Source organism: Castor canadensis, chromosome 2, assembly GCF_047511655.1.
Source record: "Castor canadensis chromosome 2, mCasCan1.hap1v2, whole genome shotgun sequence".
NCBI lineage: Eukaryota > Metazoa > Chordata > Mammalia > Rodentia > Castoridae > Castor > Castor canadensis.
In genome coordinates this window covers 157,417,590-157,435,927 of record NC_133387.1, presented here as the reverse complement: position 1 = coordinate 157,435,927, position 18,338 = coordinate 157,417,590, and the positions used below count along the sequence as shown (strand labels likewise).

General features: G+C 34.6%; 1 protein-coding gene across 14 annotated transcripts in view; it reads left to right on the top strand.

Moving 5' to 3' along the window:
• The window catches only part of Herc1 (HECT and RLD domain containing E3 ubiquitin protein ligase family member 1), a 218,121-nt gene that overhangs the window by 118,288 nt on the left and 81,495 nt on the right, over positions 1–18,338 (top strand). For 9 of the 14 annotated variants that reach the window (XR_012445504.1, XM_074066147.1, XM_074066154.1 and 6 more), the window contains exons 25-33: positions 4,960–5,011; positions 7,393–7,416; positions 9,326–9,391; positions 12,446–12,714; positions 13,702–13,917; positions 14,529–14,649; positions 14,846–15,083; positions 15,197–15,390; positions 17,722–17,877. Coding sequence is in view for 13 of the 14 variants with exons in the window: in XM_074066147.1 (XP_073922248.1) it covers positions 4,960–5,011; positions 7,393–7,416; positions 9,326–9,391; positions 12,446–12,714; positions 13,702–13,917; positions 14,529–14,649; positions 14,846–15,083; positions 15,197–15,390; positions 17,722–17,877 (1,336 nt within the window). In the remaining variant the exon portion in view is untranslated. The remainder of the gene's footprint in view (positions 1–4,959; positions 5,012–7,392; positions 7,417–9,325; positions 9,392–12,445; positions 12,715–13,701; positions 13,918–14,528; positions 14,650–14,845; positions 15,084–15,196; positions 15,391–17,721; positions 17,878–18,338) is intronic. The other 5 variants (XM_074066158.1, XM_074066157.1, XM_074066156.1 and 2 more) reach the window with 3 other exon arrangements.

The following is an 18,338-nucleotide window of genomic DNA, read 5'->3' as shown; positions in this document are numbered from 1 at the left end:
TCTTCCACATTTCGCTAGAAGAATATGTCTCAAATGAAAATCTGTTTATATCTCTTCTACTTAAAGTCTTTTAGTACATCTCTGTTGCCTGCCATAAAAGGTGATTAGGGTAAAAATCTGTCAAGTAAGATGCTGATTTAGATTAGAAGTAGGAAGTAAGGTAACAATGTGCTATAAGGTGACTGGTAAAATAAATATAGAGTGAAAAATATTTAAAAATAGCTTATATTCAAGGAACTTTGAACATGCAATTGATAGTTGGATTTCCTTTTTGCCTGTTATTTTGCCTTATGTGTGATTTCTAGGTACGTTGACCTCTCTGGGCTTTAATGACATGAAGATACTAGTGTCTGCTATATATATGACAATATGTCAGAGATGGGGTAAAGTGCTTCCCTAGCATGCATAAGACCCAGGATTTGATCCCCAGACCACAAGAAGGCAATGTATGCCAGACTTGGCTTCTGGTCCTGAAGGTGTGAGATTTTTGGCTGTGTCATGTGACAGCTCTAATAGTAATTTTTTTTAACTAAGTGATCTGTATGCGCTAGTGTTAGTTCTGAAATTCTTCTATTTTGTAAATTAAGATAAGGGATATAAAAATATTTCTGAAAGGTATAAAATACCACATAAATACAAAGCTATTTAAATTTCAAAACATAAAAGATTCCTCATCTTGGAAAAATTCAACAGTATCTTTAAGGAAATTTCATTAAGAAATGGCCCAAACAATGTATGCACATATGAATAAATGAATAAAGAAAAAAAGGAAAGTTTTATTATATTATGATGCTTTTATTTTTCATCTCCATTATATCTCTTATGTTCCCACTTCATGCTCCCAGTTCTGTAGTCTGGTGATGTTCCTCTGTTCACTTATTTTTCCAATCTGGTCAATCTCATCATCTAGTCTCCCAGCCCTGTGATTATTTTAAAGTGTAGATCATGTCCCCCACTTCTCTTCTCAGAATCCTGCAGTGACTTCAGTTTTTTTCAGAATAATAGCCTAAGTCCTTATAGCGTTCTATAAGACTCCACATGATTTGGCTACTCTGCTTTTTGGTGACTCTCCTTCTGTCACCCTGAATTCTTGGCCACTCTGTAAATATACTGTACACAAGTTCCCCTTTGGACCCTTACTTGGCTATTTCTTCTGACTTAAATTCTGTGTCTCTGCCTGGATAATTCCTTTGGTTTCTTTAAGTCTTCATTTCAATGTTACTTTTTCAGTAAAGCCTACCCTCACCCCTCTATTTAAGATGTAGTTTTCCCTTCTTTTCACATACTCCCTGTTCTCCCTTGTCTTGCTCTATTTCCCATAGCACCTATAATTTACTTTTTCTTTTATGCATTGATCAGTTTCTGTTAGGCTACACTAGGGTATAAGATCTCAAATGGCAGGAATTTTATTTACTCACTGCTGATTCCCTACCACCTATAGCAGTTCCTGGCATATAGCAGATATTCAGAAAACGGTCTTTAAGTATATTAATAAAGATGTAGTTTGAGGGTAGAATTTCTGTGTCCATTAAGTCTTTTCTTTTTAGTTCAGGTCTTTTGCCTTTGCCAGAAATAAGAGTTCTCAAACTGATCTATTTTTTTTCTAGTTTCTCTCCTTAGACAATGCTCTCAAAGTTCAGAACTCTTGAAAAGGCACATCTAAAAGATCTGCTGGTTGTGATACCATCCTATACAAAAACTCTCAGTGACTCTGCACTGCCTATCTGAAAATCAGAGATTCTGGGAAATGTTACTTGCCTGCTTTGGGAGCCAGTTTCTGCTTGCAGAAGTCTGCATTTTTGGCCATAGTAGTCCATCTGTCATACCTCAAATGCCTCTTTGAGCCTCTCTGCTCAGGCATTGTTGGCCTTAAATGTCTTTTAGGCTTGCTTCTTGAAGTCTTGCCTCTCCCTTAAGGATGGGCTAAAATATCACCCCTTCCAGAAAGCCTTCAAAGATTCCTTTACTCACAGTGACTCTTCCTATTATTTCCATGAGTGTTTAGAACCTCTAGTAAACCACTAACAATTTTTCTCATGTTAGATTTTTAAATGTTTTATTAGTACACCTTCTCAATAAACCTAGAAAGTCTAACTTTTTAAATGCTTTTTCTAAATGCCCAACAAAATTAGAAATAAGGGCAAAATAGTTTCTGCTGGGTATTGAGGGGGGGGAGAGGGAGGGGGCGGAGTGGGTGGTAAGGGAGGGGGTGGGGGCAGGGTGGAGAAATGAACCAAGCCTTGTATGCACATATGAATAATAAAAGAAAAAAAATAAATCATACACAGTGCTCTTTACATATTGTAAATGATTGATAATTTATCTCAACTGAAATGAAAAGATAGAAAATGAGGATAGTTAAAGTAGTATGTGTTTTGGAAGCAAACAATGAAATCTGATTTAAAATAGGCTTGAGACTCACCCTGGACTTTGGCCTGGATTAGACATGTAACATAGTTTGTCTTTGAAAGGGGGAGTACTGCTACCTGTTATACTTGCCTCAACTGCATTGTTGTGAAAAACACATTTGGTAACACAATTTAAAACATTTTGGGCTAATGGCATACACTTGTAATTCTAGCTGCTAAGGATGCAGAGATGGGGAGGATTATGGGTTGAGGCCAGCCCCAGCAAAAGTCATCGAGACCCTATCTCAATCAATAAACTGGGCATGGTGGTGCACATCTGTAATTCTAGCTGTGTGGGGGGCATAAGTAGGAGGATTCTAGTCTGGGCCAGCATGAGCCAAAAACAAAAACAAAAAACTGGAAGACCCTATTTGAAAAATAAGTAAAGTAAAAAAGGGTTGGAGGCATGGATCAAATAGTAAAGCACGACCTAGCCAGCATGAGGCCACAAGTTCAAAATCTCAATAAGGCCAAACAAAATTTTTTTCTGAAAATTTATAAATGAGGAAGAGAAATCAATGAAGGGAAAATAAACCGACTTAATTGTCAAGATTATGTTCATTTATGTTTTTTTGTTCATTTAGTTTTTGCAAAATTTAAAAAGAGAACTGGGTGTGGTGGTACATGTTACCTTTCCATAGTGTATGAGGTTGCTTATGATTATCATTCTTAGCTGACTGTGAGATTACACCTGTAATCCCAGCTACTGGGAAGTGGAGGTAAGAGGATTGCAATTTGAGGTGGTTGGAGGCCAACCAGGCAAAAGTTAGCTAGACCTGTCTGAAAAACAAGCCTGGCATGGTGGCTATTATTCTTATCTTTGTGCTTTTTAAAACAAACAACAACAACAACAAAAACCAGTGCTGGGGATCAAACCCAGGCTGCCTACATGCTAGGCAAACTGTCTGCCAGTGAGCTACATCCTCTGTTCATTCTTTTTCAGGGACTGAACTGAGGGCCTCAAGCTACCTAGGCAAGTGCTCTGCCACTGAACCATGCCCTCAATCCTTTTAGTTTGTTTTGGAGTTAGGGTCTAACACTAACTTTGCTTGGGCTGGCCTCACCTGTTGATCATTCTGTTTCTCTCTCTAGAGTAAATGGGATTATAGGCATGCACAACCATCTCTGGCCCTGTAGCCTGTTGTTTTTATCTTTGATGTCTAGTAGTGCCTTATGTAGTCTGAATTGTTAGTGAGTGAAATGCTTTTTTAAAGTGACTGAAAGTAACCAGTTCAATGCTAAATCTTTGTTTTAACCTTCTTTCATAAAATATATCATGAATTATCTGCTTTTTTTTGTCTCTTATGAGTGAATAGAGAATTTCTTGCTTGATTGACAGCTATCATTCTTTTTACTTTATTTATTTATTTGGAGATAGGGTTTCTGTGTAGCTCAGACTGTCCTTGAGTTGACTATGTAGCTTAGGCTGATCTCAAACTTACATTTCCTCCTGAACCCCCAGAGTGCTGGATTACAAGTATGCACCACCACACCCAACTTGACAATTGTCGTTCTTATTAATATTTCTTACTATATGTCTAATCTATTACCTATCTTCTTCACATCTCAAAAGATGTTAGTTGGCATATAAAAACTGGTGAATGAATTAGGGCTAAAAAAAGCCCAGAGATGAAAATAAGTGGCCTGACAATATACCTATTTCTGTTGATGTACATGTGGATGGGTGGGTAATAAGACAAAATATGTTTATCTACATGTAGTTATTGGATCTGTATGTGTGACAAGTAGAGATATTTCTACAGTGGTATTTCCCAAATAAATCTGTTTTATCACTTCTGCAGCCTTACTTCTTTGGCACTAACTTTTTCAATTGGGTGATAGAAAACAATTGAAATTGCTAGGAGCAGAATGTCAAATGCATACTTAAGTTGTATATGGTTTATTTTTGATCAGCTATACACATGGACATGAACACCAGGCACACACAAATATACTCTGTTCTTCCTGAAGGCCTTCATTATCTGATTAAGCTGGCTATAGTTTCACCAATGTGAGGTTTCTGTATTTTAAGAGGTTTAAAAAGTCATATTAAAGTCTTTTAAAATGTACAGCTAGATGCATAGTACTGTGTTATTAGAGATTATCTTCTCTAAAGACTAAGCCAAAGTAGTATAAGTTTTGGAAAGAAAGGAAAATGAGAATGGACAAAAAAGTAGTAATTTTGGAAAATGACACTTTGCTCCAGGGGCTTTAGGTATTTAGAGAGTATTGATAAGATCGTACTGTGACTGGAAAATGAAAGACAAAGGTTCCAAAAAAGAAAAGGTAACTATAAAGAAAAACTTCTGCACTTTATTGTGTTAATTAATGTGCACTTTGACTTTCTGTTTGAGTATGTCCAAAGTTATATGCTGGGGCTTTCTTAGGTTTTTTCATTGTGTAGTTAGAAACATTTTAGTATCAGTCTGAATTTATTGATGAGTAAGTATGACATTGCTGTAACTATATTGATTACTTTTTATACTAGTACTTTATTACGTGTTAATGCTAAAATTCTTTTCAGCTAAACTTTATTTTTTACTTTTAACAGAGTGGCAGACGAAATGTTGACTTAGATTTGGCATCATCTCATAGAAAGAGAGGTAAGTGTTAAGAAAGTATTAAACATCTGGTTAAATTAAGTAGCTTTTTCTATGTAGATCTGATATATTTAGATCTGATTGTCATTGAAATGTAATTACTGAAAATAATTTTATCAGAATCATTTTATCAGGAGGATTAAAAGGAAGATAATTTTCTTTAAAATATATACCCTTTTAAAATCCGTGAATGTTTAGGAGTTAATTCTTTTCATTTTCATGTGTTTTATAAAAGTGCATTTTTTAAAGTCCTGTGGAATTCCAGAAACAGTGCATTCCATTATGGGAATTATGTTCATAATTTTCCATATTTTTAGCTCACTGACAGGCGTTACGGTAGTTTAAATGGTGTTGCAGGCAGAACTTCTCTTTGCTCCATTCACCTCCTGCACACATGTATAAATACTTTCAAACAGAAAGTTTCTAGTTTTTTTTTTTTTTTCCTTTTGGCATATAGTACATGAACTGATGTTTTTAAAAACACCTTTTCCATAGGAACAAGTTTATAGTGTTATCAAGAGTCTTGTTAAAAACTTTTAGTGTCAGTTAAGTCATATATGCAAATGGAGGAAAAGAGCAATAATTTTAGTAATATGAATCCAAATATAACTAAAAAGTCTCTGAAATATTATTGTGTTTTAACTAACACTTTTATTTAAAACCATTTATACTGTGGTTGTGAAAATGTGAAATGCCACTAGTGGCAATTTTCTAAAAAGCTTGTGAAGAAATTTTTTTCCATGATAATAAAATCTTTTCCTTTCCAAAATGAAATTCTTCTTTTGATAGCTTCCTTGGCAGAATATTAGATTTATTCCTTTATGGCAGAGAGAGAGAGAGAGAGAGAGAGAGAGAGAGAGAGAGAGAGAGAGAGAAATGAAAGAAAACCAAAGGAATGAGGGAAAGAAATGCATGTACAATTTTTCCATTTCTGTGTATATAATTCAGAAGAAAAAAATGTTACTCTGTAGACTAAAATTTGGCAATATTTTATCATTTAATTACAACTAGAAAATACAGATAATGATTTTCATGATTTTTCTGAAATATAGGAGCTATAAGGACCAGTGCTGATGCTTTTTTGAGAGATCTTTTGAGATTGTAACATCAAAGGTGCTGGGATTCTAAAAGTAGATTACAAAGGAATTTGTGATGTCAAAGAAATTAAGTGATACTATAATATAATGTGCAGTATGCATTGCATTATTTTATTATTTTTTGAAAATTGACAGTTCTCTTGCTTTAGAAATTACATTTTTGGAAACTGTTTACTTTTCTAATTTTGTTTAGGTTAGGTGAATATTGTTGCTAAAACTTCTATGTAGGCCAAGGCTCAAGCCTCTAATCCCAGCTGTGCAGGAGGCATAAATAGGGAATCATGGTCCAGGCTGGTCTGGGCATAAAGTGAGACCCTGTATGAAAAATACCTAAAACAAAAAGAGCTGGGGGTGTGGCTCAAGTGATAGAGTGCCTGCCTAACCTAAGCATGGTGCTGAGTTCAACCTATAGTACCACCACCACCACCAAAAAAAAAAAAGTTCCATGTTATATTAATAAGTGCATATAATTTGATGCTAAAGAGAAAATGGCAGCAGACTTGCTGGGTAGCATAGGGATCTAACTTACTGTTTAAGAGCTTCCTAATATATTAATCATATTTATATTTATAAGTGAGAGTTCATTGGCTTCTCTCAAATCTCTATAATGCTTATAGAAATATAAAATTGAGATTTAATCCCTGTTAACAATATTAGCCCGTAGCAAAGTAATAGCTTTTGAATGAAGTGTCTTTTTTCGTGGTACCAGGGTGTGTGTGTGTGTGTGTTGAACTCAGGGCGTTGCACTTGCTAAGCAGTTGGTGTACCATTTGAGCCATAACCTCGGCTATCTTGGCTTTAGTTATTTTGGGGACAGGGCCTTGTATTTTTGCCTGGGCTGCCCTGGATCAAGATCATCCTGTTTATGCTTCCTGCCTAGTTGGGCTGACAGATGGTGCCACCATGCCTAGCTTTTGGTTGAGATGGGGTCTAGCTAACTTTTTGTCCAGATTGGCCTTGAACCCATATCCTCCTGATCTCTCTGTCTTTTTAAATTTTAATTTAGTTTTTTGTCTTATTAATATTTATTTGAATTCTTGATAACTGGAATTAAAGGCATGAGACACTGGGCTCAGGGCATCTTTATCTTGAATTAAGAGTAGTCTATAATTTGAATCTAAGTTACTTAGGAGCAATGAATGTGATGTCTTAAATGTACATACTAGAATTGCTATGTATTCATATTTTTAAGCAGTTACCCTTAAATTAGATGTAAATTTCCTATAATTAAGTTCTAAACAAATATAAATGAATTACGCCATTAATCCTAATTTTGTTTATGCACAGATCATCTTCTTCAAAATGCTAAAGGTAATAACAGCACCTGTAAACTTACTGGAATTTAGCTTTATTTTTTCTTGAAAGCAGAAAGGAAATTGAGGAACTCATGGGAAAAGTTTTTTTCTTTTTCTTTTAACTACCCATTTGGAGATAAACTATAACTTTTCCTCATATCACTTAATATGATACCAGTTTATTATAGTAATCATTCCACTTACTGTTCCTAGGGAAATTTTTAGCTGGCATTTTTGTTCCTAAGGACAGGTGACTAGAAAGTAAAAGAGTTTTAATTTTAGGAAGATTAGCAAAAATAGTTCCTTTTCAATTCCATAGAATCCTGGAGTTGATAGATTAAACAGTGCAAATGTACACTTTATAACTTTTTATCTTATTGTAATAGATGCCTTCAAAAAAGTTAACATCGAAAATAGATTTAGGAAATTATTTTGAAACTTCCTAAACTAGTTAGGAAGGAATTTTTTAAAAAAATCTTGTGTATGTAGTGATTACTCTTTGACTATACAGTATGGTTTTATTTGTTTTGTTTTAAAATGATGAAATAAACCACCCTATTTTTTTCTTACTTATTATCAATATGTACCAGATGACATAAACTGTAAAGCTGGGCAGATGAACCTAACAAGTATGAGACTGTTTATGGCCAAACTGTTAGCTATCCTGATTCTGACTTGAGCCATGAGGGGTAAATGTCTGGCCAAGCAAGGACTCATGCTCATTTACCGCCTTCCAATATTAAGGAGGAAATACATATTTTTTTCCATTATACAGCTTTTGTGTTTATTAATATTAGTGGTCCTGACTTACTAAAAGCCAGATAAGAGGAATAGGTGAATGATAACAAGGTTTCCCTAGGTTAAATATGTGTATAAATGACATTTAATGGTTGTATGCATATTTTCAGTTGCTGTTATCATTGCTTCCAAAGACAATTCCTTGACAGTGTTTATTGTCTATATCTCACTGTTTGGCATTGGGGATCCTAGGGTTCATGCTATTAAAGCATGATTCTTTCTCTCTCCTCACTCCTGCTTCCAGTGTTTCACAAAGATCCAGGGAAGCAAATATGGTAAGAAGGAACAGAGCAATATGAGCAAGTAACCTTTAGTTTGACCACCCTGCTCAGCATTTCAGAGGCGTCAATGTTAAATTCTAGGCCAGGTGCATGTCTGATATTGTTTGAGCCTAAGAGTTTGAGCCCAATGTGGGCAACGTACCAAGACCCCATCAAAGCAAGCAAACAAACAAGATGCACACATATATATATATATACACACACATGCTAATTTTAAAACTAAGAATATGTCATAAATTATGTTAAAAAGAAACAGATAAAGCAGGTGTTTCTTTTGCTTGCTATGTCAGAGACATTATGAAATTTATATCTGTTAAAGATGTATGAACTGCTTACTCTGTGGCAGGCATTTATAAGCACTTTATAAATATGAACTCATTTAATTTTCAGCCTTTCAAAATTCATGATAAAACTTGTCAAAATATGTTGGTATTTTGGAATTTTGACAAGTACTTAAAAGATTTGCTATAGTTGTGTAGAACTGAGATAGTTTTTCACAGAAAGACAAAAACTTTTTGCACACTTGATTTTAATTTTCATTTTTCAGCTGAAACACTGAAAAATTGTGAGATATCAAAAAAAATTTAAGAATCAGTATTGGAATATTAGTTAAATCTTATTAAAGTATGGTTTGATTACCCCCCCAAGTCTTTTTAATGTTAGGGTTTTATTTCTTAAATAATACTGGAAACATTTATCAACATGTGTGTTTCATGGTAATAACATATATGGGTGAAATGCTATTTTATCTTTGCATTCCAAATTAGATTTTATAAGGAAGAATAAATGTAAATGTTGTCTCCTGTATCAAATTTCTCCTTTTGTCTTCTGATTCTCATGTGGTAGTGTATTTACTCCTTTTTGGCCAGTTGAGCCCCAGAAAAAAGAAGAGCTTCAAGCAAGTACACGATGGCATGTTTTAATTTTTTTTACTATTTTAGCTTGCCTACATATTTTATTGTTTATAAAGTATGTATTGCAGCTCTGCCATGTTCATTTTGAGAATTCCATTTAAAAAGTAAAGTTATAAGGACAAGTAAACAACTTCAAAAATGTCTTGTGAGACTATATTTTTTTAGTAGTAGATGATTCTGAATTAATATTAAGTAAGAATTGGGCTTAGTCTCACTTACTCTGTAGAAGCCTTTCATGTTTTCGGATGATATTTCTTATATTGAGATAAAAACAATACAGAAAAAAGCAAAACTGCTAGATTAGTGTGATTTTTTTTTTAAAGATTAAATTTTCTTTCCCATTTCCATATGTTTAAGATTTCATGTTTCATGGTATTTTTGATGTTAGACTAAGTATTTTGGTGAAAATTATTATTTATCCTAATGCTTTTGTATAGTCTTTCCTGTCCTTTTTTTATATTCTGTTTATAGGAAGTTTTGAGTCGGACACCTAATAATTTTCATCCTTTAAGGTTGGCAAGTTACAGCTAACAGGCCATATCTGACCTTCCATCTATTTTTGTGAATGAGGAGCACACCCATACTCCTTTGTTTATGTATTATCTGTACTGCTTTTCCAGTGTAACAGCAGAGTTGAGTAGTTGAAACAGAGACCTTCTGGCTCATAAAGCCTAAAATATATACTGTCTGACCCTTTACAGAAAAAGGTTTGGTGACGCCCTGCTTTAAATTGCAGAGGACTTAGTTCTGGGCATAACCAACGATTCCATAAAATATCTGGCATATCTGAAGGCAATTCACTATTGGTGAATTAACAATTAATACTTGAACCTTTATGAAACCAAGCAATTGACATTTCCATGGATTAGTAGTTTTTGAGTTGACTAATAATAGGAATTTATAAGATTACCTCCCATAGAATTAAGAATTGATTTTATTAATCTGGCAGATCAATTCGTTTGAGCCTCATTTTCCTCAGTTGAGGAAATTAAGCTAGATACTCTTTAAGGTGTCTTTTGGTTCCACGGTTCTAATACTATACATTGCACACTTGGTGTTTGTTTTCAAAAGTAACTTAAATGTATTTACAAAAAACCCTTTTGTTTTGAAACATATTATTGAATAAAACAGGCTTAATACAATGGGCCCAAAACTGTAATTTGTAAGTTAAGGCAATTAATATAGCTTCTGGATTTGAGCTGCTTAAGGAAAATGAGTATTCCTTTTTTTCTTTATTAGTCTCTGCTTTATGTAATTTCTTAAAAATTTAATATATTATGCATTTTATTTTTGCTATCTTGATACTATATGAAAGATCATTCAGCTATATATACAATTTGGGAAGTTTTTCAGATTGGTTATTTTTCATGTTCACTAGAACTGAAGATTAAATGTTTTTCTAATTTTAAGAATCTTCCTAAAACTTGGATGGCAGTTAAACCATGTATCCTTTGCCATTCTAAATTATTTTGCTAGGATTATGTAATAGTTACTTCATGATATTAATTCCTTGTTAAATTTCTTGTCTGATTTTAAAATCCCAGTATTTAAATGACACCAATGTAGTAATTAAAAATAAGATTGTGTATTCAATATTATATTAAATTTTTTTTCTGCATGGGCATTGAGTGCTTAAGTAATCATCTTTCAAAACTTTTCCATTTGGTATAATGTAATTAGTAAAGTTTTATCATATATATTTTAAGTATCTAAAATGCATTCCTAATAGATTTTGTATATTCACATGATAGGGTCTTATACAGAAGTCAAACAAATGAACTATGGCTACATTTAGTAATTTGGATGAATGTTAGCAGTATTATATTGAACGAAAAGAGTATGTTCAAAAGATTATATAAAAAAAGATACTTTTTTTAGAAAGTCAAAAATGACTAAAACTAAATCTTAGCCATCTTAAGAGTACATATAAAACAAAATTCAACAATAATAAAAGTAAGAGAATGACAAACCTGGGCTTTAGAATAATAAAACCTTAGGAGGAGATAGGAAAAGTTGGGCTCAAAAAACAAACAGATACAAGTTATTACCAATTTTCCAGTTATTATGTTCATAGGTATTATAATAAATACATAAATATAAAAGTGGGCCATGCATGAACCAATGATGAGACTATATCATGAACCAAGAATTATAAATCAGACTTATGTATCTGAGCTCATTTAAATATTAAAATCAAAGGTATGCAACAGTTGTATGTGTATATCTATTTCTGTATATATCTGTATCTATATTTAAAGCTAATCTTGACATATGAGTGGGAGAGTTGCTCTTGTACTCAAACCTGTTAATCATTTTAATGTCCATAAAGATTTTAGCTTAAAAATGCCCATTGGCAAAGCCAATGGTATTATGATGGCACTCATAATTTTGTATAAGTCTCATTTTATAGTAAATCCACATATTCTTGTTTTGAAACTTTGCTTCCTCAATATAGGAGTTTCACAACCTGCAGTAAATATGCACATGACATAGAGTGTTCTTTATATTAATGAAACCCAAAGGGTGATGTTTATGTCTCCTTTTTGTGTAAGTTTACTTGCCCTTTTATATTATTTTTTTGGTAATGTTCATTGCAATTATGTAGACATTTTGTGCAGTCTTTATCTTTGCAATGATAATGTTAAATTAGATAAAGTTCTGTTTTGAGTAGATTTATCAGCAGTGTCCTAAGTGCCTCGTTCCTTTTTGTTCTCAAATGATAGGTTTAGTATTGCAGAGCCTTTTTAAGTTTTCAGCATTTTGAAAGCAGCTTCTGCCTTTCTTTTTCTTGTGGCAGTGTGTTGCTAAAGCGCTTCCAGAGACACTGGTACATCAATAGGGCTTTCCCTTTGTTTTCTTACATTGCTCTAGTTTTGTTTGTTTATTGTTATTTTACCAAAGCATTTGCTCAGATTCACTTAATGCATGCATGTATTCAAACATGAATATCCATTTCTCACCAGTGGTATGATAGCTCTTAGCCCGCATCTAGTTTCAGAATGTATGTTCTGCTTGATTGCCATTGATGCATGTCTGTTTTGTTTGTGTATAGGTACTATGCATAGTCAATTGGAATCCCTGAGCGACTCTTGGGCTCGCCTGAAACATAGCAGAGATTGGTTGTACAACTCCTCTTACTCTTTTGAGTCTGATTTTGACCTTACCAAGTCTTTGGGAGTTCACACACTGATTGAAAATGTTGTAAGCTTTGTGAGTGGAGATGTGGGGAATGCCCCAGGTTTTAAAGAGCCAGATGAAAGTATGTCTACAAGTCCCCAGGCTTCCATCATTGCAATGGAACAGCAGCAGTTAAGGGCAGAAGTAAGTCTTTTAATATTTACTCTGGAAACTTAAATCAAACCACTGAATGTACAATTCTAGGAAAAACTTTCTCATTTCTTTTCTTCCTTGCTTTTTCCTTTCATCCCTTGAGCTTTTGACATTCCTTTCTTAACTAAAACAGCCTATTTTATTTATACTGGATAGAAGCACATTTTTAAATGATTATCTCTTAGAATAAAATACTCTAATCATACCTCTTCTCTTGTCTCTTAAAAACTATGGTAAAATTGACTGGTAACCATAGGGATCCTTACTCTCCAAGCCTGTATTTTTGACACATTTGATCTCCCACACCAGTGATTGCTAGTTTAGATTAGAACTCTGCAGCAATGATTGCTGTAGTAAAGATGGTCTAATGAATTGTAAAATTAGTGAGCAGGGGTGGGGAGGTGGGGTGGTGGCACTGGGGTTTGAACTCAGGGTCTCATGCTTGCTTGGCAGGCGTTCTGCCACTTGAGCGAAACCTTTATATTTTCTCATGAGTAGTTTAGATAAGGTACTGTTAGTCTCATTTTGCACTTTAAGAAACTGGGACTAAAGAAGTTAAATGACTTTTCCAAGATGACACAGTATATAGGAGAGTCTGGCCTTGATGCTGTATCTCTTATCATCTACTCCTCAGGGACTGTAAGTTTAGCTCATCAGTACAGCACGTGTTTAATGTGCATAAAGCCCCAGGTTCAATCCCTAGCAACAAACAAAAAACTCAGATTTAACTAAACTCAAAATTCTTCCCATTGTATTATGTAGCCTCTTTTATGTTACAGTATGCTTAAGGAGTTTTTAGAGAAATCTTGGTTTTGTTTTTTTTTTTTTTTTAAAGAGTAATGTTTATCTTAACAGAGTAGGTTACTAAGAAATGACAGAATTTTCTTTGTACTAAATGACATATTGTCTGTGACATGCAGAATTCTTGTGTGTCTGAATTCAGTGATGAACTCTAAATTTTTTTTTTCTCCCCTGGAGCTTCGTTTGGAGGCACTTCATCAGATCCTTGTTCTATTGTCTGGGATGGAGGAAAAAGGTAGCATCTCCATGGCAGGAAGCAGGTCAAGTTCAGGCTTTCAGTCATCCACACTGCTCACATCTGTGAGACTGCAGTTCCTAGCAGGGTGTTTTGGTTTAGGCACTGTTGGACATGCAGGAGTGAAAGGAGAGAGTGGCCGATTGCATCACTATCAGGTGGGTGACTCCTTGCAATATGTTCAGATCTTAACTATCTTTTTATAAAACCAATTTAATAACATGAAATTTTGTAGTGTTTATGTCTGAGGATCAAAAATATAAAGACTTTAAAATTGCTTTTTAAGATCTATCATTAGTCAAGTTTTTAAGTAGTACAGTTGGGATTAGATGAGCCATAGTACTATTGTGCTTTTGGATTTTTTGTGTACTCAGTTTTCTTAATCCTTAGTCATATTGGATATAGCTACATCTAAATTAAGATAAGGATTAGAATTTGGGAAGATAGCTGTTAAGAGCTTACATTTAGGATTTGGTTAATTTACCTGGTTTCTCTGATATATTACAGTTTCTTTTAAAAAGTGTTTATGTCTTTTGTATTTAGAGGAAAATTGTTTGGGGAGGAATGAGAAAAATTATGCAGAATCAAGAATTGTCAAGCATTTTAAACTAGACTTACTATAAATCTTTCATATACTGAGATATAATAAGTAATTAACAACCGCCATAGGGCCCTAAGATAGATAAAGGATAAAATGTTATTATTTCTCTTAACTAATTTGAAACTTCTTGTTACTAATCTTAAAAGTAAAAATTTATGTGCAATTCAGGATGGGATCAGAGCAGCTAAGAGAAATATTCAGATTGAGATCCAGGTGGCCGTGCATAAGATTTATCAACAATTGTCTGCTACCTTGGAGAGAGCCTTGCAAGCAAATAAGCATCACATTGGTGAGTGTGATAGGTAATGTTCTACATTTCATGTTTCACATTAGTAGACCAACTGACAGATAAAGAATAAGTGTTTGAAGATGGAATAGTATTCTGTACTACTGTTTATGTTTTGGGAAAGAACTCATTTTAGTAAATGCTTTGTTTACTGCAAAGAAGATTCTCAACCATCTCTCTTTTATTTATTTTTTTTTAGAAGCCCAGCAGCGTCTCCTTTTGGTTACAGTTTTTGCCCTTAGTGTTCATTATCAACCAGTGGATGTTTCCTTGGCAGTTTCCACTGGTCTGCTAAATGTGTTATCACAGTTATGTGGCACAGACACCATGTTAGGACAACCCCTGCAGTTGTTACCAAAGACGGGTGTTTCACAGCTTAGCACAGCTTTGAAAGTGGCCAGTACAAGGTTGCTGCAGATTCTAGCCATCACTACAGGGTAAGTATCATGAGTGTTGTGGTAGAACTATGTGGGACCTGGTTTTTCCATACTTTCCACAATGTTTTCCCTTCTGTGTTCATAAAGCTCCCCCCCTCTTTTATTTCACATAGGACCTATGCTGATAAACTGAGCCCCAAGGTAGTTCAGTCCTTGTTGGATTTACTCTGTAGTCAGTTGAAGAATTTGTTATCTCAAACTGGTGTACTACTTATGGCCTCTTTTGGAGAAGGGGAAAGAGAAGAGGATGGAGAAGAAGAAAAAAAAGTTGACTTTAGTGGAGAAACTGAGAAGAAAGATTTCAGAGGTATCATAAGCCTTTTTCTCTGTCATTACTTACAAATATTATTGAATCCTCATTGTGTGCATATGATAAGAAAGTAGACTTCTTTCCATTGTGAGACATGAAAAAAGGCTTTTATTTGTTCCTCTACAAGCCCCTTTTCTCTCTAAATGTGTGTTAGTTAGATGAGCTTCTGACCAATCCTTTATTTAGTCTATTCACACTAATGCTACAACCATACTGCCCATTCTCTAGGTTCCCTCTTCTTGGCTGCACAGGCTCTAGGACTTAGATTTTAGGGGACCAATTTCCCCAGGTTATGCATCGCCTATGGGGAGGCTCAGATTTTCTTTAGCATTTGATCCTGACAAGCCCTTTCTAACTGCAACTCTTAAACTATCTCCTGGAACTAGGGGTTTTGCTATTTGAGAACTGACTTATAATTAGAGGACCTCAGCCTCTTCCTAGGCTGTTGTGTTCTCTGCTCACTAATAGAATTCTTATACTTAGCTGACATAAGTTCTGGTTGCTGGTACATCATTTACTCTCAGCTTCATTGTGAACACTGTTCACAAAAGATTGTGAACCTGCCTGTTTTATTACCATAATAACTCTGGGAGCCCTTAAAAATACTTTCTAGATTAGCTGGATAGAGTGAGAGAGCAAATTACTTAACCATTCTGTACCCCAGTTTCATTTTCTGTAAAGATAATTAGAGAACCAACCTTTAAAGATTATTGTGAGGATTAAATAACTTAGAGCAGCATCTGGTACAGTACATGGAGAAAGCTCAGTGAATGTTAATGTTAATATTGGCATGTTATAATAAATTTAGAAATTAAATGCTATTTAAATCATATTAGTATTATTGATTTATGAAGTGGATAGATAGAGGAAATACTTTTGGGTTGCAAAATGATAAACTTTATCCTTGACCTTCTAGGGTATAAGAGAGGCAGACATGTAAACAGATAGTTACAGTATAATGCAAGAAGCTCGGAAGAAATATTTGAATCTCTTAAAGCCAGAATGTAGGAAGACGTGTATCTGGCTAAGAACTAAGGTATTCAGTTTCAGAGGCTAAATCAGTGGCCGGTTCCTTTTCCCTGTTTATGTATAGAGAACCATCTTTACACAAAGATCTTAGACAGAATCACAAGGTCTGATAAGTAAAAACATGGTTTTCTGCCTCCTCTGCTTTCCTGCCATCCAATGGGAGATAAATGGTTGTTAATGTAATAGGCTCTTACCAGTCTATGCGAAGTACTATGCATATGAACGACAGGGAAGAGTTGTAGTTACTTTTCAGCCTACAGGACTTAAAGAAACTGGATCCTTCCATGTCCAGTAAAGAGAGAAACAGTTCTTCAATGACTAAATCTTGGCATATGTAACAGCAGACCAAGTCCATCTGTTCCCCTCTAGTTGTCCTAGAGAGAGGGCCATTGAGAATAGCAATTCTCTTCCTATAAAAGTAATTCTCTGTTGCTTCCAAGTACCTAGGGTAGAGGGAAACAATGAGCGTGGTCCTAAGGGAGAGGCTGATGTTGATGCTGGTGGAAAAGCCAAGAAGATTGGTTAGGGCAATATTGTGTGAAAGGTCTTATATGTAGAGTTTGCTCTCAGGCAAACCAGACTCAGGCCTAGAAATGTGTTTCTTTGTAGAATCTGAGAAAATAAGTCTTTTTAGGAAATACAGTATTCAGTGGTGTTGAGCAGCAAGAATCATTGATTTTTTTGAAAGTGTAATAAAAGTTGTGAACTTTTAAAAGTTAAATCCACACAAGTACATAATTTTATATACAACTTTAGGGGACCCAGAGCATTCTCAATAGTCTATCCAGTAGAACTCTAGGCTTGAATAGGGAACCATTGCTTTCTAGAATAGCTATCCTTATCTGAACCAGCAAAAACACTTGTTCCTTCCTATTATTGCTTATACTCTCTCTTCAACAAAATTAGAGATAAGGGCAAAATAGTTTCTGCTGGGTATCAAAGGGGTGGGGGGGAGAGTGAGGGGGTGGAATGGGTGGTAAGGGAGGGGGTGGGGGCAGGGGGGAGAAATGACCCAAGTCTTGTATGCACATATGAATAATAAAACAATAAAAAAAAATAGACAAAACAAGTACACATATGCATTCTGGCATGCTTACTCCTTTTGTACACAGATGTGAAGGATGCTTAATTTAGCTTTTTTTAAAGGCTTTCCCCATTCTATTCTTTTAAGTTTTCAAAAGTGAGTAGTTTACTGAAAACCTAGATTGTGCTTACTGCAATCCAAATGTAAGCTTGATGAGATAAGTCTGTTTTCTATTGGCTTTGTGTATAATGTAAACTTACCTCTTCACTCTTCAGCCACTCTTAGGAAACAACATGCAGCTGAACTACATCTAGGGGATTTTTTAGTTTTTCTTCGCAGAGTTGTGTCTTCAAAAGCAATTCAATCAAAAATGGCTTCCCCGAAGTGGACAGAGGTGCTTCTAAATATAGCATCTCAAAAGTGTTCCTCAGGTAAATGTCCTTTGCCTTTGTTTTAGAATATTTTAACAATCATATGCATTTTATTAAAATAATGCCAGACTTTAGTAACGTTGGACACTTGGTTTTGATTTCAAGGCTTTTCTTTCTTATTTTCTGAGTACACTTGTTTGATTGAAAGAAAACTAATTTCAGGGGTAAAAATTGATAGAGAATTAATACTAGAAAGTATCACTGGAGAAGGTTGTGTACTTAATCTAGAGAACTTGATGCCATTTGTTCAAACTGTAATATGCACTAAAAACAAGTGGAGAATATTCCACTTCATATGATAATGTGGTATAGGATCTGATCTCACATGTTGGATTGTCAAGTTGCAGATCTGAGTTTGTCCATTCTCTCTTACTATGATGTGGTTTCAGTTGCCTTGATTATGACTCTGATTGTGTGGTCGTTCTAAATAATAAGATTAATTCCTTCTTCTAACGTGAAAG